At 47.6% G+C, this 27,950-nt stretch overlaps 2 protein-coding genes and 1 long non-coding RNA gene across 10 annotated transcripts in view; 2 read left to right on the top strand and 1 right to left on the bottom strand.

Annotated features, from left to right (window-relative positions):
- Positions 1–15,494, top strand: ARR3 (arrestin 3). 2 transcript variants are annotated; one of them, XM_027817680.3, is made up of 16 exons: positions 1–21; positions 2,012–2,042; positions 2,488–2,548; positions 3,190–3,234; positions 3,670–3,869; positions 4,626–4,685; positions 5,042–5,109; positions 5,502–5,637; positions 6,244–6,328; positions 7,530–7,602; positions 8,403–8,540; positions 9,259–9,342; positions 11,275–11,298; positions 12,075–12,127; positions 13,252–13,261; positions 15,277–15,494. In XM_027817680.3, exons 1-16 carry the CDS (start codon positions 5–7, stop codon positions 15,374–15,376), a joined length of 1,185 nt encoding a protein of 394 aa, XP_027673481.1. In that variant the 5' UTR covers positions 1–4; the 3' UTR covers positions 15,377–15,494. The 2 variants fall into 2 exon arrangements, with proteins under 2 accessions (XP_027673481.1, XP_043377948.1); XM_043522013.1 differs by lacking the exon at positions 11,275–11,298.
- LOC122461606 overlaps positions 9,432–27,950 on the bottom strand; it is a 27,718-nt gene continuing 9,199 nt past the window's right edge. The window contains exons 2-3 of the long non-coding RNA XR_006283611.1: positions 13,442–13,452; positions 9,432–9,443 (exon numbers count right to left, since the gene is read on the bottom strand). This is a non-coding gene — a long non-coding RNA (uncharacterized LOC122461606). The remainder of the gene's footprint in view (positions 9,444–13,441; positions 13,453–27,950) is intronic.
- The window catches only part of RAB41 (RAB41, member RAS oncogene family), a 23,200-nt gene continuing 14,880 nt past the window's right edge, over positions 19,631–27,950 (top strand). Inside the window, exons 1-3 of one of the 7 annotated variants that reach the window (XM_037908466.2) lie at positions 19,631–19,844; positions 24,943–25,001; positions 26,297–26,350. In XM_037908466.2, coding sequence (XP_037764394.1) covers positions 19,766–19,844; positions 24,943–25,001; positions 26,297–26,350 — 192 coding nt within the window. In that variant the 5' untranslated portion in view covers positions 19,631–19,765. The remainder of the gene's footprint in view (positions 19,845–24,942; positions 25,002–26,296; positions 26,351–27,950) is intronic. The other 6 variants (XM_037908469.2, XR_005226699.2, XM_037908465.2 and 3 more) reach the window with 6 other exon arrangements.

Below are 27,950 nucleotides of genomic sequence, written 5' to 3'. Positions count from 1 at the left end.
GAAAATGTCAGACGGCTCCAAGTATGTCTTCCTCTTCCTTCTCCCACTATGTATTGGATTGGGGCACTGCAGAGTGCCAACATGTAGCACCCTTCACAGGAAAGAGGGGACCCCATACACACTGTGTTAGCTCGCCCCAGCCCTAGTGGAGGCAGCCCATACCCTGCAGAGATCGGATGGAATGGGGTAAATGCCCACTGTTTTGAAGGCCTCAGCCCCCTCCGGGGACAGTCCTGCAACCAGCCCATGTTGCCTTTTGCTCCCTCTCCATGTGGGACTGGGACGTGCCATCCTCCAGGGATGGTCAGGAGTCTCATGCACGTGTGTTTAGCAGTGGGTGACAGGACTTTGCCTGGCTTTGGTGGCCCATCCCTCTCTCTGTCATGCATATTCAATGCCATCTGCTGGCATTATGCTAGCTCTCCCACTCTATATCCCGCCCAGAACAAAGCCTGCGTCTGAGGGAAGCTGGGTGCTTAATGTTAGACATGATGGAAAGGGAACGTGGGATTATGGTAATGCGAATTGACACTGAAGTCACTATCAGCTCCTTAGCATCAGCCTCCAGCTGGCAAGGATGTCCAAGGTGACTTTAATCCGTCAGAGTCTGGGCCAGGAGCCAGATGGACATAGGACCAGAGGAACTTCCAACCCAGTCAAGTGTCCCAACTCCTGCCAAAATCAAACCAGTTCAGTGGTCCATTAAGTCCAGTATCCTGGCCCAAGCAGCGGCCAGTTCTTGATACGTTAAAGGAGGAGGAACCCCACCATCACAAAAAACCGACCCTCGTGGTAGGTCATATGTGCTGCAGTGTTCACATGTAGTGGCTGGGCCCAGTGACTATAAACCCTGCATCTATCTCATAGATCAAGCAGTTCGACTTTGTTGCTGAAGGTCCCAAATCCAGTCTCTTTTGATGAGAGCGGTGTCTGTATGCATATGCAGCCACATCTATGTACATGGGGGATTGTCACCTCACCACTGGGTGATCAGTTCATGCCAGGAAATAGGAGCATTGGGAGCCCATGTAGCCTTTTACCCTGACTGCAGATAATGTCTAACTGGAATAGGAACTTGCCCCACAGCATATGCTAAAGCATCAGAGTTTAGCGTTACTAAGGCCATGTCTACACTACGGGGACTACAGCAGCAGAGTTATGGTGCCATAGATAGACTGGCATAACCTGTAGTGTAGACGCATCCTACAGCAACAGTAAGGGTTTTTCTGTCATTGTAGGAATATCACCTCCGCAGCTGCATTTACACCGTGGATTAGGTCGGCATAGCTCACCTGGGTGGATTTTCCCCATCCCTGAGCACCTGTTGACCTAAGTGCAAACCAGGCCTGAGTGTTTGGCAACAGTAGCTCCCTGTCCTGTGGAGAAATCCACTCCCCAGTGCCAGCAGCTAGAGAGAATTGGGGAAATGCAGCAGCCCTACCTGAGAAACCTGAGACAGGAGCAGGACCAGTGCCTGGCTGGCTGACCATATTCTACAGTGAAAGGAGATATATACACATGGTCTCCCTAACTCCAGGAGCTGTTCACTAGCTAACACTCTCACATCGCAGTTCCCTGCTTTCCTCCCCAGCCTTTAAAATATGGTCTGTGGCAACAGTATGTCCTCCACTCCTCCCCACCAGGAATATTCTTCTCATGATAGTAGGCAGAGAAATCCACAGCACAGAGAGCTCAGGGCATATGATATCTCCCTTCTCCCCAGCCATTTGAGTCTGCACCAGGCAGAAACAGGCAGGAGCTCAGTTTGGGGTCTGACCAAGCAAGGGACTGAACCCCCAAAGATCCTGAATTCACATGCCCACTCCTCCGTAGCTGAGAGTTCTGGCTACAGACTCAGACTCGCTCCCCGACTTCCTCCTAACTACCAGGTGAACTGACTCCCCTTCTCCTCCCTTTCTCTGAACATAGCACTTCGGCAGAGGCCAGCCTGCAGGGACTTGCAATCTTTTCCCAGACCTTCCCAACCCCTTTGTGTTTGTTTCCTTTGCAGGGTTTTTAAGAAGACCAGCCCCAATGGGAAGGTAAATACCTGCTGAGCTTGGGCAAGTCTGGGGGGCTGCAGAACACAGACACATGCAAATTTGTATCCCAGGACACTTTACCTGTTGAACTAAATTGTATTTGATTTATTCAGGCACTACTAAGAGAGACTTGCACGAACATGTGTGTCAGAGACTCCATGCCAGGGGGATTCCAAATCCACCAGGGGTGCATTGTGGGGAATCCCACGCTCTTCAATCTCTCTCTTACTCTATTTCTGATGCACCTGGCATTTTTTAATATAATGAAGTCCCTAAGTAATGATGGCTGTTCTGGTAACTTGAATAATCACAGTATCGAGAGATCTCCATTCCATGATCCCAGCCACGGCTACAAACTTGAAACTTCCACTGGTCAAATGAAGAACAACAACCTGTTTCTTTGCTGTTCTTTTTTTTTTTTTCCCTCCCCTCATGCTGCCTCCAGTTATCCATCTACTTGGGGAAGAGAGATTTTGTGGACCATGTAGGTTCTGTGGAACCTGTAGGTGAGTGAAGTTATCGTCCCCATCCCATTCTGCAAGCCAGTATCCTCTGCATGTGACACGGCAGCTGATTGCTATGTAGCTGGTTGTCATGTTGCAAACAAAAGTTTTGTGAGGCCAGATTCTCAGCTGGTGTAAAATGGCTTAGCTCCATATGTTCCAGTGGTCGGTGATTTTCAGTGAGAATAAGCAAGAGGAGCAAGCAAGACTTGTGAGAAGCAAAAATTCTGGTTTCCTACAAATATCTGTAACATAAGACAAAGGTGGGAGAAGCGGAAAATCTAGCCTCTAGGAGCAGGTAGACAGACATGCACTAGCTCTGGTCAAGCTAGCACACTAAAAATAGAAATGTGCCCATGACAGCATGAGCAGTGTGCCTGAGTACGTACCCAGGAGGTCAGCCAGGTCTGTATATGGAGAAAACTGATCACTACATGGAAATGGTTTTGGAAGTATTTTAGGAAGTGGTAGCAGCTCTTCAACATGCAATTTCCCTATGGGATGGGCTAATGTCTCTGCAGCTGGAGAAAGGAGCTACTTTTGTTGACTAAATTTTATGGATAAAGCACATTTTTAAAAGAACATTTGCAGCCCCACCTGTTGTGAAGGCTGAGCTCACCTGCACTTCTTGTGCTTATTTGCAGATGGTGTTGTCTTGATTGATCCAGAGTATCTGAAGGATAGAAAAGGTAACTCTCTGCAGCAATAAGATGCAAATGTTGAGGCTATGATATGCCTTGTGACTGTAGTTAGGTTAAAGTGCCTAGTGATCACCAGTCTCCCTATTCAAAGCAACCCTTCCTGAGCCAGAGATGAAAGACTGTCTCTGTTTTCTGCTCTTCTCTCCTGTCTTGGGGACTGATTCTGAAGCTACCAGAGGCTTGAAGAAGGATTTCATGGATCTTTCTATCTTTCCACTGGGCTTTAGAGACCCAGCCCTAGATAATTGGGTCAGATTTTTGCCTGCACAAAGAAACTGCTTTTAACTTTGAAGAGTCATTAACATGGCCTCTTCTCTTGTCTCAGTCCTGCTCCTCCACCTGCCCTTTCCTCATTTCCATTCTTTCCTTTTGCTCATCTTCTTTTCTCTCTTTCAATTTCCATCTGTCCTGCACTGGCCCCAGTGTATGTGATCCTGACTTGTGCATTCCGCTATGGCCGAGACGACCTGGATGTCATTGGCTTGACCTTCAGGAAGGACCTCTATGTCCTGACCACTCAGATTTATCCTCCTGTGCCAGAACAGACACCAACTTCCCTCACTCCTTTGCAGGAAAAGCTGTTGAAGAAGCTGGGCGAGCATGCTTACCCCTTCACTTTCGAGGTAGGAACTTCTAACACACATGGCTCTTTCCATTCACACACTCCATTATCTCTTGCTATGCACAGTCTCTCTGGAGCTGTGAAGCAATGGCCACTTCTCATGCTCCCCAACAAATGATCCAGGATCAGTGGCAACTAAGTTAAGGAGGTAACTCATAGTAGTATCCTTCTCAGCTACATCAGCTCAAAGGTGCTGCCATATTGCTGGGGGAGCAGTCTTGAGATTTTGTCCCTTGGGTAAGGGATTGGGGCAGAACCAGCACCAGCATCAGCTTGAACAGAAGCTTCCTATGGACAAACATAAAGCCCATGTCATAGACAGTGGCTTAAGAAAGTACAAAGAGACTATGGGGCCCCAAATGCGTTGCTACCGTGGTGTGGTGTATGGGTGTGCAGTGTGTGTGTGTGTGTGTGTGTGTGTGTGTGTGTGAAGTTCCTTGCTCCATTTATGCCTTAGGGAACTAATCCTCAGGCACACTCCTTATCTGAGCTGATAGCCATGATGGAAGAGGAAACTCACCTGCAGAACTCTGAGCTGCTACCAAAATGTCTGCCAGGGACACATCTATCCCACCATAAACCCCAAGCCTCAGGGGACTGAAGCTAGGGATTTTCTCATCCCGACACCCCTCGGTGCCAGGGGTCACTAGCCTGGAGTCAGACATTACAATGAGTGAGGGGGAACCTGAGCTCTGATTGTGCTGTTCTGCTGGGTTGGGTTTGGTGTTCTTGGTAAAGATTTCCTCTCTTCCCCCAGATGGCAACCAACTTGCCCTGTTCAGTCACTCTCCAGCCAGGACCGGACGATCTTGGAAAGGTGAGCTTGGGTTCTGCATTTCATACCTATCATTGGCCTGAGAGAAGGACAAAGAGGTGGATGGATGAATTAAGAATCTGTCTCCAACAACCTGCCCCAACTTTAGGGCTCCAAAAATCACAGCTGCTTCCATTGTGGTACAGCCAGCTGGGGGGCAGCTCTGAGAGGGAGGTAGCACAGCTGCTTCATGCAGAGACAGGGTCTTCAGAGAGGTTGATGATACACACTGATGTGATGAGGAAAGGAGGTGAATAAATGTAACTATCAGCACTTATTATCCCTGATGGAAGTTAAGGGGCCCTGTTCCACCCTGAGGCCTATCACAATAACCTTGTAACCATCTGTGTTTCCCTCAGGCTTGTGGTGTGGACTTTGAGGTCAAAGGATTTTGTGCTGAAAATCTGGAGGAGAAAATTCACAAGAGGTAATTCCAGTGCATTCCTTCTTCCCCCATCACCCTAAAGCAAAAGAACCAAGTTTCTCCCCTGAGGCCAAATCCCTGCAGGAGGGCAGCCCTGGGTTTATACTTCCAATGGAGGCCACAGGCTTTAGCGTCCATCATCCCTGCCTCATGCTTTTTGATTCAAGGTGCCAGCCTCTGTTTCCATTTCTGATGCTTCTTAAGAGCATACTTTGGTTTGCCCATGCATCTCCCTGGGGCGGGGGAATAAAAGTGTCCATCTGTTTAAACAAACAGACATTTTCCTCCATTCTTTTAGATCTAGCTGGGGGAGAAGGGTAGGTTATATGTGGGACCCCTTGGGACAGACCCAATGTCTCTGTGCTTACAGGCCTGGCCATTTCTCATCCCTGCAGGAATTCAGTGCGACTGGTGATCCGAAAGGTCCAGTTTGCCCCAGTAAATACGGGTCCAGCACCTAAGTCAGAGACCACCAGGCAATTCATGATGTCTGACAAGCCCTTACATCTTGAGGCCTCCTTGGATAAGGAGGTCTGTATCCCTGTATGGAGTCTCTCCCGTGTACTCTTGCAAGTAGGGCCTGTCCCACACAGACTGGTACATGCTGGTCTTTCCCTTTGCTGCTGGAGACTGATTACAGCAGAAATGCTCAGCTGTGAAACTGAGGCTCCAGAAGAGGATCTCGCACCCATTCCAGCCTCCTGACCTATTGTGCCTCTCAGCCTTCCAGCATCCATCATTCATTTGCCAATAAATATGGGGGCTTCATCCCAGCCTGTACTTTTTAAGACATGCTTTACCCTGGGGTGAATCCTCAGGAGTTTAGTTGGGCTGGAACATTCTCTTCTATGTCTGTATTTCTAGTGCTTGGAAACAGACCCTTTCCGCAGACCCAAGAAGACAAAGGACCCCTCCTATCTGGGCTGTCCCCTTCTTGGAGAGGAGAGGTCCTGGTGCACATTGCATATGCATTCCCTTGGGTCCCGGCATCCTAGCTATTACAGGTCTCTCTTTCCATGGTGCCTCAACTTCTGCTTATCTATTTAGGTCCTTACTTTGGTGCCCATCATCATAGTATCTGGCTACTTCCTTAACACCTGTTAGCGCGCAGTGTAACCAGCTCCGTTGTGATTGCAGATCTATTACCATGGAGACCCAATCACTGTCAATATTAATATCAACAACACCACCAACAAGATTGTGAAGAAAATTAAAATATCAGGTGAGAGAGAACATGGTGCACACCCTCAGGCCTCAGCTTCATTCTTACCTCCTGTGCCCCACATTCTTCCTTTTGCCCCCTGCCCTTCACTTTGCTCATGCCCCACACCTTGGGGCAGACCTTTAAAACACCTTTGTGAGAGTCAGGTTTTATAAATAAGTGTGCACATGGGCCCAGTAGGTGAACTGTCCTGGTTGGGCACAAGGCCGAATGCCTCACCTCTTCTCTTCCCCACTCTCCCAGGCTCAGAGAGTAAATCCCTGCGCCTGCTTCTCCTCTCCCTTGCACCAGTTCTACACCAGTGTAGTTCCACTGACTGCAGTGGGGTTATACCTCCTTTAAACCAATGCATGGGAGGGAAGAACCAGGTACTTTGTATGGTTCAGGGATGCGGTTTAGAGACACAATAGTTTCATTCACCCTCATAGAGCTCAGACTGTTAGGGGAGGGATGAGATGTAAAACAACTGAGGCCAGAAGCCTGCACGACGTGTGTCATGCTCCAACTTTATCTAACCTGTCAATGCAGCGGTGGAATGACTAGGAAAATCCTTGGGAAGCCCCCTGCTATTCCACTGGTTTAAGGGACTACCTCTTGAGATGCTACAGAGCCGCAGTGTCACGGGGCATGCACAAGGGGGGCAAGCATGAGCATGCCCCTCCTCCAATCCCTTCTCCTTCGCTTTCTCCTTCGCCTCCTCCAATCCCTTCTCCAACGCCTTCTCCTTCCCTGCTGCTGGCGTCCCAGGCGTTGCCTCGGCCTCCAGCCCTGACTCACCTCAGTGAGTGCCTGCAAAGCAGGCAGCAGTGCTGGGACTCCAGCAGTGGGGAAGAAGCAGCAGCTGGAGGGTGAGGGTGAGGGGGAGGAGGAGTTCAGGTGGCAGCCAGCCGCCCTGCTGCTTCCTCCCTCCCTGGGGGGGGTGGGGTGGGGGGGGTTGCAGGGACACGGAGAGTGCAGCTGCCAAGGCAGCTGCTGCCACCTTGCTGCCAGGCATCCCCGCCAGGGTGTCTCAAGAAATCTGGGCCGGGGGGGATCACGCAGACCTTTCACTTGTGTGTGTTTAATGTGCCCTTCCGAAAGCGGTCAAATTTAAATTCCTGCGCATGCCTCTGTACAGAGCCACGGACAGTGTGTGCAACATCCTATGTGATAGGCATGTCATTGCCACGATAGACATTGTGTTCCCTTTCTCTCTGATCAGTCGAGCAGATCACAGACGTGGTTCTCTATTCGCTGGACAAATATACAAAGAACGTGTGCACAGAAGAGATACTGTAAGTGAGAGGAGGTAGCAGATCATATATCACTGGGCTTGGCTGGCCAGTAGAGTGAGGGGGAGAGAGAGAGAGAGAGAGTCAAGGAGTGGGAAGAGAAAGATGGGGAAAGAGAGGAGGCAGGAAAGATGACGTTTCAATGCGGAGCAAGACTATCCAGAGTTCTAATAGGAAATAGGGAAAAAGAAACAGAGCTTTGAAAGGGATATAAACCCCCAAGCATCAGGGCATAAGCCACTGTCTAACCACTGGGAGCTAGGAGGAAACTTCCCTGGGGACAGATTGTCACACAACTGCCCACAGCAGGGTCCTTGCAACTTTCTCTGGAGCATTTGGCGCTGGCCACTGTCAGAGACAGGATACTGCGTGGACTAGATGGGTCACAGGTCAGATCTAATCTGGCAGGTCCTGTGTTTCTGTGCAAAGGAAGAGGGAGAAAGAAAAGGGGAGGAGGAATACAAAGGAGAAGGAAAGTGGGAGAGAGAAAAGGAGACAGAGAAGCCGGGGGATACAGACAGCAGGCACGTTTGTGTTTGGCGGAGTGGCGGGGGGAATAGAGATTCTCCTCTTCCTGGGGCATATAGACAGCAGGGTTGGGGGAAGGGATCAGGTAGTGTGCTGTGGCCTTGCTCTGCCCAGACACATCTGCTCTGGGTCCATAATCACAAGCCGTTCCATGGTGCAGCAGCAGGCAGCTCAGGATCCTAGCTTTCCAATGGGTTACTTGCAATTGTCACTACTCTGTTCTCTGTTGGGACTTTGGTGGCTGTTCTGAGCTTTCCTCTCTGCATCCCTTTCAGTGAGACTGTGGCTGCCAATTCCACCTTCTCCAAAAGCTACACAGTGACTCCCAGCCTATCATCCAACCGTGAGAAGCGTGGCCTAGCACTTGACGGCAAGCTCAAACATGAGGACACCAACCTGGCCTCTACCACCATGTAAGAGAAAGGCCTCCACCCTGCCAGCAGTGCTCTCCGGCCGATCTCTTTGCTTCTCTTATCAGTCTCTGCCAGACAACCACTTCCCACACACTACTCCCACTTTGTACCATCCAGTGCTGCTTGCCAATACCTAGGTACCCAAACCTTGAGCTGCAGCCTCCACTCCTGCTAGTCCAGTCCTGGGCCTCTACACACTGCTTATGTACCTTGATCCTGTCCTGCCTCAGTCCCTGCAGCTCTGTTTCTAAGACCTTCTTGAGCAGAGACTGTTAATCATGCTGAAGAATTTGTTGCGTTTGTGATGAGGCTGCACACCCACTGATCCATCTTGCAGGTGAGAGGTAAGCCCATGGGCCTGACCATGATCTTTAAAAGATCCCATAACACTTTTTCCAAGAGCCGGTGCAACAGCCCTAGTGTCCTGATAAAATTCCAGCTGAGGTAATTACCATCTACCCCCACAAATTCCTCCATGCTTTCAGCTACATTAGTCTTCCCTTCCTTTGTGCCCTGTGGCTGTGCAGTTAAACAGCTACTTCCCTCTGCACAAGATGGAGCCCTATGGCAGACACAGATTATAAGATTTTTATGGCATTGTTGTGGTGGCTTAAACCTATTTCAGTAGCTGTCATCCTGATCATCAGGTGACAAATTCAACATGGCATTTCTCATCCCAGGTCATCTTCCGACCTCTTTTCTATGCTTTTTCTTGTAGACTGAGACCTGGGATGGACAAGGAGGTATTGGGGATCCTGGTGTCCTACAAAGTGAAGGTCAACCTAGTGGTATCCAGAGGAGGGTGAGCATCTCTCCGGTACATAGAGTGTGACTCTTTGGTGTAAGAGTTGTGTGTTTGAACAATACCTAGCATAACAGTGACCTAGTGCATGACTGGAGCTCCTAGGCACTACCCCAATACTACTACAGCTAATCAGAATAATACTGACATGTACTGACCAGGGAAATAGCTTAATAACTGGATTCCTTAGTTTGCCTTTTGGGGCCATCTCTGTACCCTACAAACACTTAAGCCAGGGGTTCTCAAACTACATTGCATCGCAACCCCCTTCTGACAACAAAAATTACTACATAACCCCAGGAGGGGGGACCAAAGCCTGAGCCCGCCCGAGCCCCACTGTCCCGGGTGGAGGGGGCCGAAGCCTGAGCCCGCCCGAGCCCCACCAGCCTGGGTGGAGGGGACCAAAACCTGAGCCTGCCCGAGCCCCACAGCCCTGGGTGGAGGGAGCCGAAGCCTGAGCCTGCCCAAGCCCCATTGCCCCGGGTGGAGGGGACCAAAACCTGAGCCTGCCAGAGCCCCACAGCCCTGGGTGGAGGGAGCCGAAGCCTGAGCTCGCCCGAGCCCCACTGCCGCTGGTGGAGGGGGCCGAAGCCTGAGCCCACCCGAGCCCCACCACCCCGGGTGGAGGGAGCTGAAGCCTGAGCCTGCCTGAGCTCCGTTGCTCTGGGTGGAGGGGACCAAAGCCTGAGCCCGCCCGAGCCCCATTGCTCCGGGTGGAGGGGGCCGAAGCCTGAGCCCACCCGAGCCCCACCACCCCGGTGGAGGGGGCCGAAGCCTGAGCCCACCCGAGCCCCACTGCCCTGGGTGGGAAAGCCAAAGCCCGAGGTCTTCAGCGCCAGGTGCACAGGTGCCAGCTTACTCTGGGACCCAGGGATGCTCAACCTCCCGCTCTGCGCCCACCCACCTCCTTCTCCCAAGTCCCCACCCCCACTCCACCTCTTTCAGCCCCACGTCTTCCCGCCCAATTCCATCCCCTCTCCCGAGTGTGCCCTGTCCCCGTGCCTCCCTCCTGCCTCCCCCGCGCCTTCTGCCCACTGTGAAACAGCTGATCACGGGCGGGAGGCACTGGGAGAGAGGAGGAGGAGTTGATCGAAAAGGCAGCCAGTGGACAGGAGGCATTGGGCGGGGAAGGGAGGAGTTGGCTGCCGATGGGTGCTGAGCACCCACTAATTTTTGGAGCACCTTTTGGAATCGGCACCTATGCCCAGGTGGGGGCCTGTAACCTGAGCCCCACCACACAGGGCTGAAGCTGGTGGGCTCAGGCTTCGGCCCCAGCAAGTCTAATGTGAGCCCTGGCGACCCCATTAAAACGGGTTTGCGACCCACTTTGGGGTCCTGACCCACAGTCTGAGAACTGCTGACTTAAATCATCCAGGCATTGGGTCATCCACATGGCATCCGTTCCAGAGGTGAGCCTTGGATTCTCAGTGATTCCCACCCCTTTGCTCCCAGGTCACATCCCCATTTATACCCCTGCACTTCACTTTATTACCAAACATTCTCTAATGTCCCACATTCTCATAAGCAAACTAGGGAAATGTGGTGGAGATAAAATTCCTATAAGGTGAGTGCATAACTGGTTAAAGACCGTGCTCAAAGAAAGAAGTTATCAATGATTCATTGTCAAACTGGGAGAGCATATCTAATGGGGTGCACAGGAGTCAGTCCTAGGTCCAGTACTATTCAGTATTTTCATTTATGATTTGCGTCATGGAGTGGAGAGTATAGGACTCTTGACACATCACCACAGGACACCTGGGTGCCATGACAGCAGGGATCTGTGAAGGGTGTCACTCACCTGCCCAAAGTAACAGTGACACGAAATGAAAAGCCTCATTGTCCAGAAGGGGACATTTTCCACTCATTCATTACATTTGTATTTGTTGTACTGTTTTTTAGTTGAATTCTATGTTCTTTCTTTCATCCCCACAGCATCCTGGGAGATCTCACTTCAAGGTAAAGAATGAGTCAATTGATGGGTGTCTATCAGGAATGGTGTCCCTGCTTATGGAGCTTTGCAATCATATGGTGCACAGGGCCCAGAGACAATGAATCCTTCTTTCACTGTACAAGAATGAATATCAAGCCGCCCCCACAGCTTCACACCTCCAAAACACACATATGCAAACACACTTTCAGACACCTTGCGTGAAGATGTGATTGTCAAACCCCACACCGCCTGTGTGACACCTTCCTGTGTCCTGCTAGTGGGTGGCTCCTCTTCTCTGGGCTCTTATATTCCCTGCTCAGCTGTTAGTGCAATTACCCAGCAGATGACTTGTGCTAAGAGAACTTCACTCAAAGTTGAGGAAAGAGTGGGTCAAGTAGAAAATCCAAGGCCTTTTCTGGCCCAAACCATGATTTGCAGCCTGACCTCTCTCCAGTCCGCTCTCTGACCTGTATTTCGCAGCACCATTCAGGGAGTTGGATGGTGTTCCTAATGCAAACACACACAGCTGCTCCCCATCCTGTCCTTGTCCCACAAAAGTTACATTTTAACACATATCAGTTTTAATTACGATTTTGATTATCTGATTGTTGCAAAGCATTGTGGGATGTTTCCATGACTGCCAGAGTGCCATAAGCAAGCCTGAGCAGAGACAGCCAGACCTGTACTCATGCCCATTGAAAAGGCCATCAGTTCAGGAGGATTTAACATACTCTTGTGCTCTTCCTTCACAACTGTCTCTGTGTAATTCTCCCCTTTAAGAGATGTGTGCTTTTCCTTCCAGTGATGTTGGTGTTGAGATGCCTGTTATTCTGATGCACCCAAAGCCCACTGATGGTGAGTGATCACGCTGGAATACAATTTTCACTAGGGAAGCAGCAGGGAGGAAATGCATTCATATTCCTGAAGGTGTCAGAAACACTAGTGACACCAGTTATCTCTAAGGCCAGGTGAAGCAGTTCAGCTCAGAGAAGACCCAACCCAGATGGAAACAAACCTCAGAGCCTTTCCAGGGTGGGATCAGTTCATTTGCCCTTTTCTCTGTAGCTCTGTTCCTTCTGCCATGGCCAGGCCTGGAAGCTCCAATGCACCCTGAAAGAGAGAGGCTTGTATTATTCCCTCTCCAAACTGAGCTTCCACACTTTCTGCAACTGACCCATCACTGGGTTCCCATGATGTCCTGCACAGTGTGCCAATGATACCATCAACAATATGAAGAAGGCACAGGCTATGCTTTCCAGAGTCCATTGTTTCCGATGAATTTGTAGTCAGTCAGAGCAGTTCCCACTTACATTTTAGCCATGATCTGTCTATGGCGTGCCAGGGGAGGTCTCCCGTAAGTTTGCCACCTCTCCAGATCTTGACAGGACCATCTTGTTTCCTGCAAACTTGTCTTGCAGAACATGCAGCTACATCATCACACCAGTATGCTGCATTGTGATGGCACAGACATCACAACTTCATGATGCTGTGGGCTTGTAGTGGAGGACAAATTTTTAAGGGTGGTGATCCAATGCCCAGCCAAGACTTGAGGCTAATGCTCTGCTGGAGCAAAGGTCCTATTTTGGAATTGTGTGTCTGAGCCACTAAACACAACACAGGTAACAGGAGAGCTGTGAACTGTGTTTAATGCTTATTTAGCAGAATTGAGTAATAAACGCAAAACTCCACAATGTGTGTAGTGTAGTGGAAGGTTTGACTTTGCCTTGAGATCTAGGCTGAGAAATATTCTCAAGGTTGCATGGTGTCTCAGCCATATGTCTACTACTGACCTTCCACAGTAACTCTGCAGATAAAACACACAACTCCTGTCAGTTATTTGCCCCAGAATGTGTCTTTCCAATAGAAATATCCCAGTAGTAAGAACATGTCCTTTTGAAATGCCTGTTTCAGACTAACCTCTGTGTGTCTCTCTCAATCTTTCTCCGCCTCCCCACGATGTGTTTATAAATGGACTATAGAAATGCCAAGGTAAGGAAAAGGTTTCTCGGCCTCTATACCAACACTTTCTGTAAGAAATCTGTTACATAAACTCATTGGTGATAGCTGCAATACTATCTAACCTGCTCCCATTTCAATATGCAGTTATGGAGCCTTCTGTGAGTGTCTTGGACCAAAAGATCCATCATAGAGCTCAGGCTCAGGCCCCACAAATGTGTGCTCTCGACATCACAACAGACACTATGACATTACAATGTGATGTCACCGCTAAAATGAGCATTGTCATAGCGGGAGGAGAAACCAAAGCTGTAAGAGAGGCATGTTTGCAGCTTAATTTTGTTTATTTTATGGTTTCCTGGCTTTTCTTCTCCTTGCTAAAATCACACTGGCCCCTGTTGTTTCAGATCCAAACTGTGTTGCCTATTTCAGTGTTACTTTATTATTTTCTGAAGGGAGTTGCTGTCACCAAGTTGGCTCCATAGATACATGCCCTGCTCTGTTGCTATGGTAGATGGCCCACTGATAGAGATTTCTGTCCCTCGCTCCTATCAGCACAGCTGAGAACACAGACTACAGCGCTCCCAGTGCTGTTGCTTCCTTGGTAATCTTAGCTGGCTCCAACTCACTTAAGCTTGGTGGCTGCTGGAAGCTGCACTCCAGGCACTGGACTACCGGAAACTGTAACCAAAACAAAATCCAAAATGTCCCTAGAGAGAGGGCACTGGCTGAATTCTTAACAGCAATAAATCCTGTAGCTACTGTAATTAGTGTAGGAAATGACTAAAGCATCCAAGAACTGTCCCAACAGGACACAAATCCACCAGGATTGTTAGTACCAAATCCCACTATGTGCCAATAAATTATATATTGAGAGCCAGCCTCATAAGATAAAGTCCTGTATCGCCCTGGTAATTCTGTTTAGCTCCAGAACACTCTGTCCAAAGGGCTCTAATGGTGAAATCCCACTTCCCCAGCTGGCAGCAATTTATACTGGCCAAAACACAAGGATGGAATTGCCACACTTATAAGTTTCCCCTCTAGGAAATCTCACAATGTCAAATCCATCCCCCACTCCAAAGTCCACCAGCTATGACTTTGATCTATAGTTGCAAGACCATGAAAGACCATTTTTGTGTCTAGTTATATCCTGCGAGGTGCTGCTGCGGGACGCTGGAGAAATGCATGAAAATCAGAACCGTACTTTGGGAACAGGCAGAGTCCAGGAGCTCCCTGTGCCTAGATAAGCTACTCACGTATTCTCACAGCAAAGAATGTGCCCTTTATAGCCTCTCTATGAGCCTAGTCAGGATATTTCAAATTTCTCTCAGGAGTACGGAACCCACTTGCACTTCATTCAGTTTGTCGAATCACTTTATAGTCTTGAAATTTTGGAACCTGTTTTGCTGAATTTTCTCCTTTTTTCCTTCTGTTCCTTTTTGTGCCTCTTTCTCTGTTTCATGGTGCCATTTTGCATTTCCCTCTTGCAAGGAGGTAACTAATCCTCTTTATGTCTCTCTGTCTCCATTTAGTCTGTTTGGTCATTGTGTAAAACTTTGTCTTCAGGAATCTCTTTAGATGCAGGTTTCCCCCCTCCATACACACACCTAGCTGAATGTCCTGGGCAGAATTGCATTGCTTCTGCTGGTAAAAGTCTTAGCCACTTGAGTAGCTATTTACTATTCATCAGCACATCTTGTGGATTGCCTTCAGTAAATGTCCCCCACTACACTGTCCTTACCAATTAGCACTCCAAGCCTCCTGGGGCCAGGGCTGAAATATGTACAGAAGGTGAAGCACTGTTCCTCAACAGAACATGTGCATTGAGGAGTCCTGTGAGGCTGGGTGTCAGCAGAAAGTGGACATTGTCTCCATGCTTCTGATTATTTAAGCAGGGGCTTCACCCTTTTGGGACTTTCACGCTGTGACCCTCCCTCCTCTCCCCCCCCCCCCCCCCCCCCCCCCGCCCCACACCCCGAGGCAGATGATGTGTGTAGTCACCAAAGCCCCAATTTTGAGGCCTCATCATTCTGTCTTCTTCTCTCCAGTGAGGAAGACATTGTGATTGAGGAATTTGCTCGCCAAAAACTCCAGGGGGAGAAAGACGATGAAGATGAGAAGGAGGAAGCTGAAAAAGACGAAAGCTAATCTGCTGCCCTGTCCGGTCCAGCCAAAACATGCAGCAGTGACCACTCCAGTGCACATAGATTTTTTAGAGCCGTCCCTGATGTACCAATCTTATATTGTGGTGTGATACAATCACCATTTGTTAGCAACTGTAACTATTTGAATGCTGTCAAGGAAATGTGTTACATTCTGTTTATGCCACCCACTGGAATTCTGCCACATTCTGCAATTTCTTTATAAATAAAACTATATAAACTGAAATGTGCTGGAATCCATTTATTTTGGCTTTGGTTTTACTCTGATCACTTCCTCATAAGTCAAGGAAGAGCCTACAAGCTAGAGGCAAAGTTGGTGCACAAGTCCCTGTGTCTCTTTCACAACAGCGCCAGCTAGGTGGACACCACCCCACAGGGAAGGGTCAAGTCCAAACAAATTGGTTTTTATAAATATGTTATTAAAGGAGAATGTTCAGTATATGCTGTATATACTATTCTTATAACTAGTTCAGATCTGGAATAGCCTTCCAAGGGGAGCAGTGGGGCCAAAAAACCTAATTTGTTTCAAGACTGAGCTTGATAAATTTATGGAGGGGATGGTGTGATAAGGTTACCTAAAATGGCATATGGCTCATCTGTGACTGCTATTAGCAAATATCTCTAATGGTGAGAGATGGGACCCTAGATGTAGAGTTACTATGGAGAATTATTTCCCAGATGTCTGGCTGGTGGGTCTCACCCACATGCTCAGAGTCTGATTGATCACCATGTTTAAGGTCAGAAAGGGATTTTTCCCCAGGTCAGATTGGCAGAGATCCTGGGAAGGTTTTTTTGCCTTCCTCTACAGCATGGGGAATGGGTCACTTGCTGGTTTGAACTAGAGTAAACAGTGGATTCTCAGTAACTCAGCCAGAAGTTGTGCGTCTATTGCAGGAATAAGTGGGTGAGGTTCTGTGACCTGCGATGTGGAAGAGGTCAGACTAGATGATCATGCGGGTCCCTTCTGGCCTTACGGTTTGTGAGCCTATGATTTACACACAAAACCCTTCCAAATCTGCCACAGTCCAGTGACGCTAGTTTGCCTGCTCTGGAATCAGGTGATGTCATGGGGTTGGGATCTCTCTTCTCTCAGCCCAAATGCCCAGTCTGCTTATGCAGACCAACATACAGCGATTGTATTTACTGCACCTGCTAAAGAAGGTAAAGTTGCTGATGGCTGATGAGTTGCAAAGCTGGATCTCACAGGACCTAAAACATGATAAGAGTGAGATTTGAGGTAATTATGTGCTGACTGCACTTCAGCCAGACCATTTGGCACCAATTGCAGAAGAGGATGGAACCAGCAGGATCATATTTGTCATCCACGTTTAACTGTGATTGTGACAACAGTTGACCAAAACCCCATAACAGCATTACAGTCAATGTCTAGTGCTCTGTGGCAAGCAAGATCTAAATTCTGCAACAAGGTTCCTTGGATTCTCTGAAGGGCGCAGAGACTGGAAACTCTGTGGCAGCTAAATGTTAAAAAAGATGTTTAAAATTAAATATGTAAAATAATAATACAGTCAATGGTATCCATTCTTTTTTATTGTGTTATTAAACTCAATGTATCTTTACCCTGACCCCACATGTTCTGTTTTAAGGTAGTACACATTTTTGGATTGACAATGCATAACTTCATCATAGAAGCTTTGATGAAAATAGGTTCTGGCAGCTAGAAAGGCATTGCAGTTTGGGAGCTGGACATTTCTGCTAAAATGAACAACAGTGATGTAAACTGTTATATTTAGACTTCAGAGTTAATACCACCTTAACATGAATGGGGCATTTCACACCTCAGATCTACTGCTTGAGTCTGTCTGCAAATTCAGGCAGATATCATTGCCTCAGTTGCAGTCATGATTTGTCTAGATTAGGGAAATTTGCACCAATGTAACCATATCAATGTAGTTACACCAGAGCAAATTCCTTATGTATTGCACTGATGCAAAAGTGGGCTTGCTTCTATGCAGGTAGGTTCACACTGGAGAAGCTCGTTCAGTGTGGCACATGTACACAGGGAGGTTGCATTGGTTTAGCTACATTGGTGCAGCTACATAAGTGCAACAAAAGTCACGTTTAGACAGGACGTCATTTCCTATATTTCAGATTTTCCCTACAACCATGGTCATGTTTGCACTAGGAAAATTCAGACCCATAATTTCGACCCGGGTAGTAATGTTGAAAGTACTGTACTAGTGCGTGCAGGACATCAGCATTCTTACTATGTGACCTAAGTTTTCAAGGCCCATGAAGGCTAAAAACACGGTGTTGTTTTTGCAAATGGAGGCTTATAGTCTACAGTACATTTGGGCAGGGTAGCGTAGATCCCTGTTATCCATCGGATGGGTGGGCCCCTGTTATAGGTGGATTAGGGGAAACCCTGGTATCCAGCTGCTGTGGAGCCCCTGGAATAGATGCATGGGGGGATTTTATGTAAAAATCTGGTGTGTGTGTGTGGGAGGGGGGGTGTTCCTGTTACAGGTACATTGTGTTATCCATCTGGTGGGAGGTCCCTATTATAGGAGCGTGGGGGACCCCCTGTTACACATCTGGTGGGAGGTTCCTGTTATAGGTGCATGGGGATCTCCTTTATCCATCTGGTGGGAGTCTGTTATAGGAGCATGGGGGGACCCACCCTTACCCATCCGGGTGGGGGTAGCTAACAGTCTGGGGAAAGGGCAGGGATGGCCTTACCATGAGGCAAACTGAGGCGGCTGCCTCAGGTGCCAGACTGTGGTGGGGGGGGGGCGCCACTAGGACCCAGAGTGTAGAAAATTGTATCTGTTGCTGATGCATATGTATTCTCTCTGCTCTAGATGCACAGAGATGGTGGAGTGCTGTGCTGGAGGATGGAGGGCACAAGAAACATAACAGGCAGGAGAAAAGGGGAGAGGGAATAACAGAAAGCAGCAGGAGCTGCAGGGAGAGAGAGGAGGAGGAGCCTCTTATCTACCTCTCTAGCACCCCCAGGAGCCTGGACTGATTAACCCCAGCTTCTCAGGGAGCTTCCTGTTTCCTGCTGCTTCCCTGAACCCACTTGAGGAGAACAGGCTGTCAACTGCAGTAGTAGGAGGCAGTTAGACCCTTAAGACGCTGATATCTTCCCTCACTCAGGCCCTGCTACCAGCCTGCTTATTTGTCCCCTTCAACTGAGTTTTGAGAGTTACTATAGCTGGCACAGAACAGCAGTCATGAGTGAAAGAAGAAAATGCCCCCCGGGCAGCATTCAGAAAAAAAAGAAAGCAAAGGAAGCTTTTCTATCTAAGCAGGAAGGAGCTCTTCTGAGATACATAGACACAAATGTTCATGGTGAGCCTTCTGGCCCCAGTGAGGATGTGAGTGTTGAGGAGATGCCTGATCTTCCAGTTAGTCAGAGTGCAGCAACATCCATATCTCCATCACAAATGGATGTAACCACGCATATTCCTGAAGAAAAGTGTAGATCAGAGAAGACTGTGGTGGAGGTGCAAGAAACAGCTGCTGCTGAGTTTAGTTCCTTAAGTCTAGATGATCCAGGACTGTGGACCCACTTGAGCAGTAGCCTGAGGGCCTTCCTTGTACTGCATGGGCCACAGCAAATGAAAAACTTCATGTTCCCCAAAGACAATGAAAATAGAAGTTTCCATCCAACACATTCCTGGCGTGAAATCCCCAATGGTGACAAAGTGGAGAGGCCATAGCTTATGTACTCAAAACCCCAGAATGCTGCATACTGTTTTTGTTAAAAGGAGTACTTGTGGCACCTTAGAGACTAACCAATTTATTTGAGCATGAGCTTTCGTGAGCTACAGCTCACTTCTGTAGCTCACCATGCTCAAATAAATTGGTTAGTCTCTAAGGTGCCACAAGTACTCCTTTTCTTTTTGCGAATACAGACTAACACCGCTGTTACTCTGAAAACTGTTTTTGTTGCAAACTCTTCCAGTCCAATGTTCCAGCCACATTGGTTTCTACAGGAACAAAGGACTTTCAAAGTATTGGCCCAAGCGAGGGGGCATGGGGGGCGCCATTTGAGCGCCCCGCCTCAGATGCCAAAATGTTGTGGGCTGGCCCCGGGGAAGGGGGTTTGCCCATCGCATCTCAGGCACTGGCTGCGTTGGGCTGTTAAACACCCAGCCTTGAAATCAGCACCAGCGTGCCACGTGACGATTCGGTGACGTCACACGACAGGAACGGGCAAGCTGGTACGTGAAGACGTCGCTCACGCGCCGGCCGGGATGAGCCCAGGGCGCAGGGGGATGACGTTTTCGCTCTCTGCGTCTGCGGAAGTGACGCCCGAAGCGGTGGCGGTGGGTGGATCCCGGAGCGGTGGGAGTTGGGCAGCGTCTCTTTTTCCCCAGTCCCGGCTCCGGCTCGGCCTCCCCGCTCCGCCATGTCCGCGCCCGGCAGCGGCGGCGAGTTCGGGAACCCGCTGCGCAAGTTCAAGCTGGTGTTCCTGGGCGAGCAGAGCGGTGAGCGGGGCGGGGCCATGGCTGGGGGGCGGGGGGTCGCTCTGTGACTGGGGTGGGGCCGCCGGGGGTGGGGTGGAGAGAGAGGTCTCCCTGCCTGGGCGGGGGTAAACTCGGGGGCGGGGCGGGAGGGATTTGGGGGCAGGGTGGAGTCCGTGCCTCGGGGGCCGCGGGCGGGGGGACACCCGGAGCTGGGGGCTGAGGCCTGAGGCGGGGCAGACCCGGGAGTGGGGGTGCGGAGTGGCCAAGTGGAAGACTCAGTGGCTGCATCAGGGGCCCGGGGTGTGGCCCCGTGGGTTTCTGCAGGAGCTGCAATCATCCCCCTCCGTGATTTCTAGCCTCTCGGGGGTGGGGAGAAGGCGCTGCTGTCATCATCCTGGTGCTCTTCGCGCAAGGCCAGACACAGATCTGAGCCCTGCTCACCGTTCCTGGGAATGGCTGGCTGTGTCCCCAGCATTGCTGAGCTGGGCTGGTGTGTGGGGTGTCCAGCCAGGCTCTCAGCTCTCCAGTCCTTAGCCAGGGATAAGACCTTATCTGCACCACGGAAATTCGCTGTTCTGATGATGACACGCTCCTGTCAGCACACTTATAACACGCCTGGTGACCAAGCACAAGTGCCCCAGCCAGATCATCATATGCCTCCCCAGATCCTTTGCTCCAGACACAGTTCGGTCTCTGCCTTTTTGGTGACAATGTGGATGGAAGTGTTTGGAGTTATAGTATGAATGTTGTAAATAGTTCTTCTCTTACTCTTCTGCAGTGCACTGGTTGTGATCTCCCCAAATCCACAGTGTCTGTCAGCTGTGTCAAGAACTGGGAGTGGACACCCAGAGAGTAGTGCAACTGAAATGGCTTTAGAAATGGCCTAGTGTGGATGGGGGACAAAACTGCATTGGTTCAAAATATGGTTCAGTGTATGCACACTGAACTTTTTATATTAATGGTGGTTCACTCCCACCAGTTCAGTTGTTTAGTGAAGCCCACTGTGTTTGTTTTTGGCATTATCCAGCTTTGCAAAATTCTGCTCACTCACTTTTGAGCAGATGAGTTTGAAAAAAGCTCACTTTTTTATTACAGGATAAGCAAGCAGACTTTTATGTCTTGGCTGGCTAACGTTCATAACATGTGCGAGGTTGCAATAATATGTGCACATATAGAGCATTGGGATTACTATTGAGGTTCTTAGTGGGAATTTGGTCTCTCCACAGGCTGAAAGCTACTGGGTTTAGTGCAGGGGTTCTCAAACTTTTGTACTGGTGACCCTCCTCCATTGCCCCCTTTCACACAGCAAGCCTCTGAGTGCAACCCCCCTTATAAATTAAAAACACTTTTTAATACATTTAACACCATTATAAATGCTGGAAGCAAAGTGGGGTTTGGGGTAGAGGCTGACAGCTTGCAACCCCCACATAATAACCCTGTGACCCCCTGAGGGGCACAACCCCCAGTTTGAGAACCCCTGGTTTAGTGTAATGCCAAATTTCTGGGAGCTGTCTGTGGAGGGTGTTCGTGAGTAGGGTAAAGAGATTTCAGGAATTCCACTCTCTGCACTTGTGGGAGAATTGCATGATCTTAATGCATTTCCACTAGACTGCTTGGGAGAGCACCATGGCCAGGTGCAAACAGTCAGAAAGGGCTTTTCTTGTTGCTCTGCTGAAAGCTCACATTTATGAAGAAGGATGGTCCAGTGGTTAGGGTACTAGCCTGAGGCTCAGGAGACCATGATTCAAGTTCCTGCCCCACCACAGGCTTCCTGCATGATCTTTGGGAAGACATTGAGTGTCTCTCCCTCGTTCTCATGTGAAATGAGAATAATAGTACTTCCCTACCTCACAGAAGGGTTGCAACTCAACTCAAGGATAAATATTTAAAGATTGTGGCCCCGCCTCCCTAATTTCCCACAATGGTGAACACTGAAATAGATAAAAATAGAAAAAATGTTTAAAAATAAACATGGATATTGTCAGTCAATATTATTTAAAAAAAAATTGAATTCTGTCTAGTGTAATTATGATCCAAGTGCTATAATGTTGCTGTTTCAGATCTGTGTGGCCAGAAATTACCATTTCATAAGTGTTGTTAAACTGTAACTAACCCTGGTTTGGTAGCTATCTACACCAAAATATGGTTAAAGCACTTATGGTGACTTCTGTCCAGCTTTGTAGAACACAGTTGCAGAATATGATTATCCCCAAATGTGTTTAAGCAGCTGTTTTTCAGCATAAACTAGGGCTGAAAGTACAGTGTTAAGAAGCTGTATGAGGGAGCATGGTCCAGCTTGGGAAGGCAGTAGAGGGAGGGTCACTGCAGTGTGCGGCGTTGGGGTGGTAAAGGAGTACATGAGAGAATCTAAGATCCCATAAGGCAAATTTCACAGTGGTGGTCTGCGGAGTGCTTGGTTGTCAATGGAGAGCCGATTAGTGCTGGCTCTTTCTCCATTCAGCTACTAAACAGTGCTTAAGGAAAGCTAAAAATACATTGTTTTCCTAATGTTACTATCTATGTTGGCAATGGTTGTAGTTTCCACAGATAAGTTAAGCAGTTCTGAATGGATAGGAAGGGATCCATATTAAAACTTGGACCCTGTTATGAAACCACTTGATAGCTCCTGTCAAAAAATTATGCCCTTTTCCTATGAAGGGAAAGAGAGGGTGCTCAGAAGCATTGGTGCAACTGAGAAAAGTAGATACAAGTGAAGAAACATAGGGTCTGATTTCATACCTGTTACAAGAAGGTGTAATTCCCATAGATATCTCAAACTCCATAGTGATGTAAATAGGATACAAGTTGCATATTGGTATTAAATAGCCAAAAAATAGCATAAGTGGTATAGTAGTGTAACTTATATAGCCCACTCTCATCCCCTCCGTTGCAGTTCTGCTTAACCTCTCTCTCGCTTCTGACTCTTCCCCTCACAACAGAGGCATACTTTATCTAGTTCCTCCCATCTTAAAAAAAATCTTGACCCCAATTGCCTCTGCAGCTACCACCCCTTCTTCCTTCTGTCTCTAAGCTCTTTGTAAACAGAGCAGTCAGTCACTGTCTAGAGTTGCTTTCCAATCTGGCGTTCTTCACCTTACAGTCTACTGAAACTGCTGTTGTGAAAGTCTTTAATTATTTATTCGTAGCCAAAATTCTGAACCAGTACTCCAGCCTCATCCTCCTTGACCTATCAGCCACCTTTGACATCATAGACCATGCTATTCTTGAAATTTGTCCTCCCTTAACTTCAGTGACTGTTTTCTCCTGGTTCTCCTCCTACCTCTCATTGCTCCCTCAGCATGTTCTTCAAAGGATTCTCCTCATCCCCCTTTCAGCTAGTTGTGGGGGGTTCCACTGGACTCTGTTCTTGGTCCTCTTTTTCATCTCTAGATTGTCTCCTCTGCAAACACATTCAGTTGCCATCTCTATGATTACAACTTGGAGATCATCTTCTTCTCCAGACCTGTGTCCAAACTAAAATCTCAGCCTCTCTCTTACTTCTCATTGTATTTGTCTAGTCATAAGCTCAAGCTTAACATAGCTAAAACAGAACTCTGGATCTTCTCTCCCCAGTACCTCATTTTTCAATCACTGTGGACAACACTACTGTTCTGTGTCTCTTGCAGGCCCATCACCTGTGCATCATCTTTGATTCAGACCTGTAGCTTCTACTGATTGTTTCTGCTCAGCATCTCTGAGATACAGCCTCTCCTATCCATCCACACAGCTAAGACTCTCATCAAGGCTCTCGTCTTGATTACTGCAATATCTTTTTTGCTGGCCTTGAGAATTGCAAGCATTTACTTCCCTCCCTGGTTCTATAGACCACAGAGGTCCTTAGCTGAGCTCAGAATTTACCCCACCTCTTTCTGTCAAGGGTACATGTTTCTTATTGATGGTAAATCCCAGTAAGAGCTCTTAGTTTGCTCAGTGTTTTTCTTCCATCTTCTTAGATCAACCATGCCACTGGATACCATAAAGATGACCTTCCTGGCAGAGCTTAGCTTGTTTGCCTTCTGTTATCCTACCATTCTGCCACTGAAGCCATTGAGATTTCACAACATTTATTTTTGGTTTTTCTGTGACTTTCTGCAGTTCCCTATTAGATATTCTCCACACAAACTTGACCCACTCATATCCATTCAAAATATTACTGCACTAGTTCACTTTACTAGCCCATTGTTTTGACCATATCGTCCCTCTCTTTGCATCCCTTTACTGGCTCCCACTTCTCTGTTGCATCACACATGAGCTATTTGTCTTCATTTTCAAGGCCCTTCACGGCCTGTCCCAACCCTCCCTATCATCTCTCATTCACTATTGAGATGTCAGCTCCTGCCTCTGATCAGCCTATGATACCAATCTCCATTGCCCACTTGTTAAATTTTCAAACAAGCAGCTTCTTGCTTTCTCATGTGCTACCCGTCGTACTTGTGAGGAGCTCCCATAAACATCGACAAAGCTACCTCATTATCTACTTTCAAATCCCTTCTTAAAAAATTCCTCTTGTGTGATACCTTCAAAAAATGGTTGGTCTGCTTGTGTGCTGAAGCCACTGTCTATCATGCTGCCCAATACTGTCACACTGTTTCTTTGTACTCCACATTACCTCTGTCTGTATCCATTTGTCTCTTAGTTAGTCCCTGCCCCAAACAGTTTACAATCTATCTCATTGTTCTGTTTGTGCAGAGCCTAATACAATGGTGTCCTGGTCTGGGACTGGGGCTCTTAGGTATTACAATACAAATAATTTATACAGATTTGGCATTGTTTTGGGTGAGCAAAATGAATAATTTTTAAATCCCATCCACACTTCAGCTACAACTAAGTTGAGGACCAGGTTACAGTATACTTAGTAATTAACTAGTACAACCTTGAAAATATCATGTGGCGTGGTTAGATCTATTCTGCACTATATTTTAACCACGTTGTGAGTGGGTTCTTTGTCTAAATATTTTGTAGTATAGACAGTTTCGTACAGACCAAAGAAGGCTGTCGCAAGAAGAGCAACAAACACTGAGTTTGGAAACTTTATCATTTGAATTAACTGTGCTTTGTGGGAAGCATTCTTACTCCTTTTCTGCCACTTGAAAGTAACTTTTTTTCTCTCCTCCTGCAGTCGGGAAGACATCTCTGATCACCAGGTTTATGTATGACAGTTTTGACAATACTTATCAGGTGAGTGGGAGCCCAGTAAATGCTTTCTTTATCAAAGTACATCAAATTCCTTCATTGTTTGGGAAGAATTGACCTTTCAAGAACTGTGATAGAAGCTACATAAGCCTGGGATTACATCCCTGACTATCTTGGCTAATAGACATTGATGGACCTATCCTCCATGAACTTATCTAATTCTATTTTGAACCCAGTTATATTTTTGGTCTTCACAACATCCTTTGGCAATGAGATCCTTAGGTTGACTGTGCATTGTGTGAAGAAGTACTTCCTTATGTTTGTTTTTAAACCTGCTGTCTATTAATTTCATTGGGTGACTCCTGGTTCTTGTGTTATGTGAAGCTAGATGCATGACGTTTCACATAGGTGGGCGCTGACATCTCAGTGCCATGTGGAGATAGGTAAGATGTGGAACCTGTGTAACTCTCCCTCCTTACAGAGGCTACACAGTTCCCTGCCTACACTGAGTTTCCCAGCAGGTCAGACTGCCTAGACAAGTCAGCATGAGCATTTTGCTTTCTTCTCAGAAGCTATAAACAGCATAACTGTGGGCAATTATGAGTTCTCACACAGCCCTTTCTAAGCAAGCACACTTATTCTTAAGGTGAAAGCATTACAGAGAAAACATATTAAACAATAAAAGAACCTACACACACCAATAAGCTTTACCAGAGAGAATTCAGCTCCCACAAAGGCTCTGGCAGGTGATCAGTTCTTCAAACCCCACCAAGGGTTTTTTCTGTGGTTCATAACAGCTGTTAGCTCAGAACAAGCACTCTCATGAATTTGTAGTTTAGGACTTTGATCTTCAGATTCCAGGAATAGGTAATCTGCAGATAATGGGTTTCTCCTCAGGGCATAGCTTCAATAGGTTGGATCAGGAGGTGGGAATTTGCATTCACCTCTTCCCTAGCATTTCCTAGGAAACCCACTTAATTTTGTCCCAAAAGTTCCTTCTTATCTGGTACTTTGTTTAAAATAGTCATTTGATGCTCAGAACACTTCCCAGGGTTTACATCACATCTCCTCCCTAAAGAAGTTATGCAGTCCTACAATAAGAGATAAGGTTTGCGTGTGTAATACAAATGGATTCCAAAGCTACTTAAACTTAATTCAATAAGATCTTGCAAAAAATTGCCCTGTCACTGTGTAAGACACTCTCTCATGGACGGATTGAGGCGATAAATGCACATGAACAACCTTAACTGGAAGATTTTTGAGACTAATAAATATAATGCTTTACAAACCAGTATAAGGGGATAAATTGCAGGTTACTGAGACCTTTTTCTTCTTTTCAGGCAACCATTGGAATTGATTTCCTCTCAAAGACAATGTATCTAGAAGACCGCACGGTGAGTGGGGACGCTGTAATTAACCTGGCAAATGCAGTCACAAGAGCCGCAGTTGCCCACGCACACAGTGTTTCTGCCTGGTTCTTCATGCAATGGCCATTCCTCCAAACCCCACAGCAGCCTTCCCGGGGCAGTGTTTAACAGGAATTGCCAGACCTGGTCAGGCTAGTAATCTGTCTTGCATGGAATCCTGTTGTACTGGCTCAAGCCACTGGTCCTGTTTCTGATACTTGCGATACTTGGTGCTTCAGTGGAAGGTCAAAAAAGCACTATGCAAAATTGTGTCAAGTTCACAAATCCATATGCTTGAAGAAAAGGGCTGTCTTTGTGTTGTACTTGTTGCTGCTATATCACAGGCATAACATGCTCATTCTCAAAAGTGGCGGCAATGCTGCCTTTGGGACTGTCAGTATGAATGAATCTAAGTAGACCAGAGGTGATTCTGCTCTGTGAAGTTACTGAAGATTTCTGAGGATAACAAGGTCAATTCTCACAGGGCAGGTGGCTAGATAAGTCAGTAACATAATTCTAACCTACAACATTCAGATAACAAACATATATATCTGAATAAAGTCAGTGAAGGAAGGAAAATGTTCACTGAAGCAATACAGTTAAGTGTGTCCGCTACATGAGACCCCTTAGATTCCTCTCTTATTCCTTTTGGTATTCCTATTCCTTTCCTGTTGAATCTCAAATGAGTACTCATCACTGGCTGAGCAGGTGAAACTGGCCTTCCTTTGGAGACAGTCGCTGCTCCTGAGTGATGTGATGCTAACCCTTCTGGTTGGGTGGCACTGGCATGCTGCCTCTGCACCTGATCTTCAAACCAGAGCAACATCCCTCTCTCTGGTCCACTGTGGCAGAGAATGAATTTCCTAACTGCCTTCCTCTCGCATTATTTCCACGGTTAGCTTTCTGAGTCATGTAGGCGGCCCACCAGAGGCCATAAAACCTGCTGAATGTAGGCAAAGATGGTGAAATGAGAGATGAAACAGGAGCAGAAATACCTGCTCTCTGGTTGTCTGCATGTCTTTTCTCACAGGGCCTTGTAAAATCTAGCACCAGCCGTGCCTGAGATAAGGCTCTGGCTGCCATGCTTGGATGGAAGCATGATAGGGCCTTGGTTGCACACTGGCCTAATTCACATTTTGGTGCGTTTGATGTATCCTCCCTTCAGAGCTATCCTTGTTCCAGATGCTCAAACTCTAAATCCATCCCGTGTTGCCTGTACCGTGAACAGAAGAAACAACTGTCTCTAGCCCCTAGTGCATGTACTTTTCATTCTCAAAATCAGCCCTAAGTAAATTGCCAAAGAAAAACACACACGGGCTTTGACTGTGGGAGATAGAACACAAACATGCTACTTACAACTCATTGCTTCTTGGGTGGATGAGACACACCAAATTAAAGGAGTGCTGAGGAATCTCATTTACCTTAATGAGTACCCATAACTGTCACAGCTACAACCTCAGCCTGGGAGGATGGATGGAACTTTGTCGCTCACCTCCCAGTATTGCTCACTAACAGGCTGAATTCTCAAGTACAAGTTCAAAGCTTTGGGGCTTCATTCTTCTTCATACTATGAATCTTTAACTTGTGT

This window comes from Chelonia mydas, chromosome 9, assembly GCF_015237465.2.
Source record: "Chelonia mydas isolate rCheMyd1 chromosome 9, rCheMyd1.pri.v2, whole genome shotgun sequence".
Lineage (NCBI taxonomy): Eukaryota > Metazoa > Chordata > Testudines > Cheloniidae > Chelonia > Chelonia mydas.
Note: the sequence above shows the minus strand (reverse complement) of the source record. Positions and strands in the feature narration are given on the sequence as shown.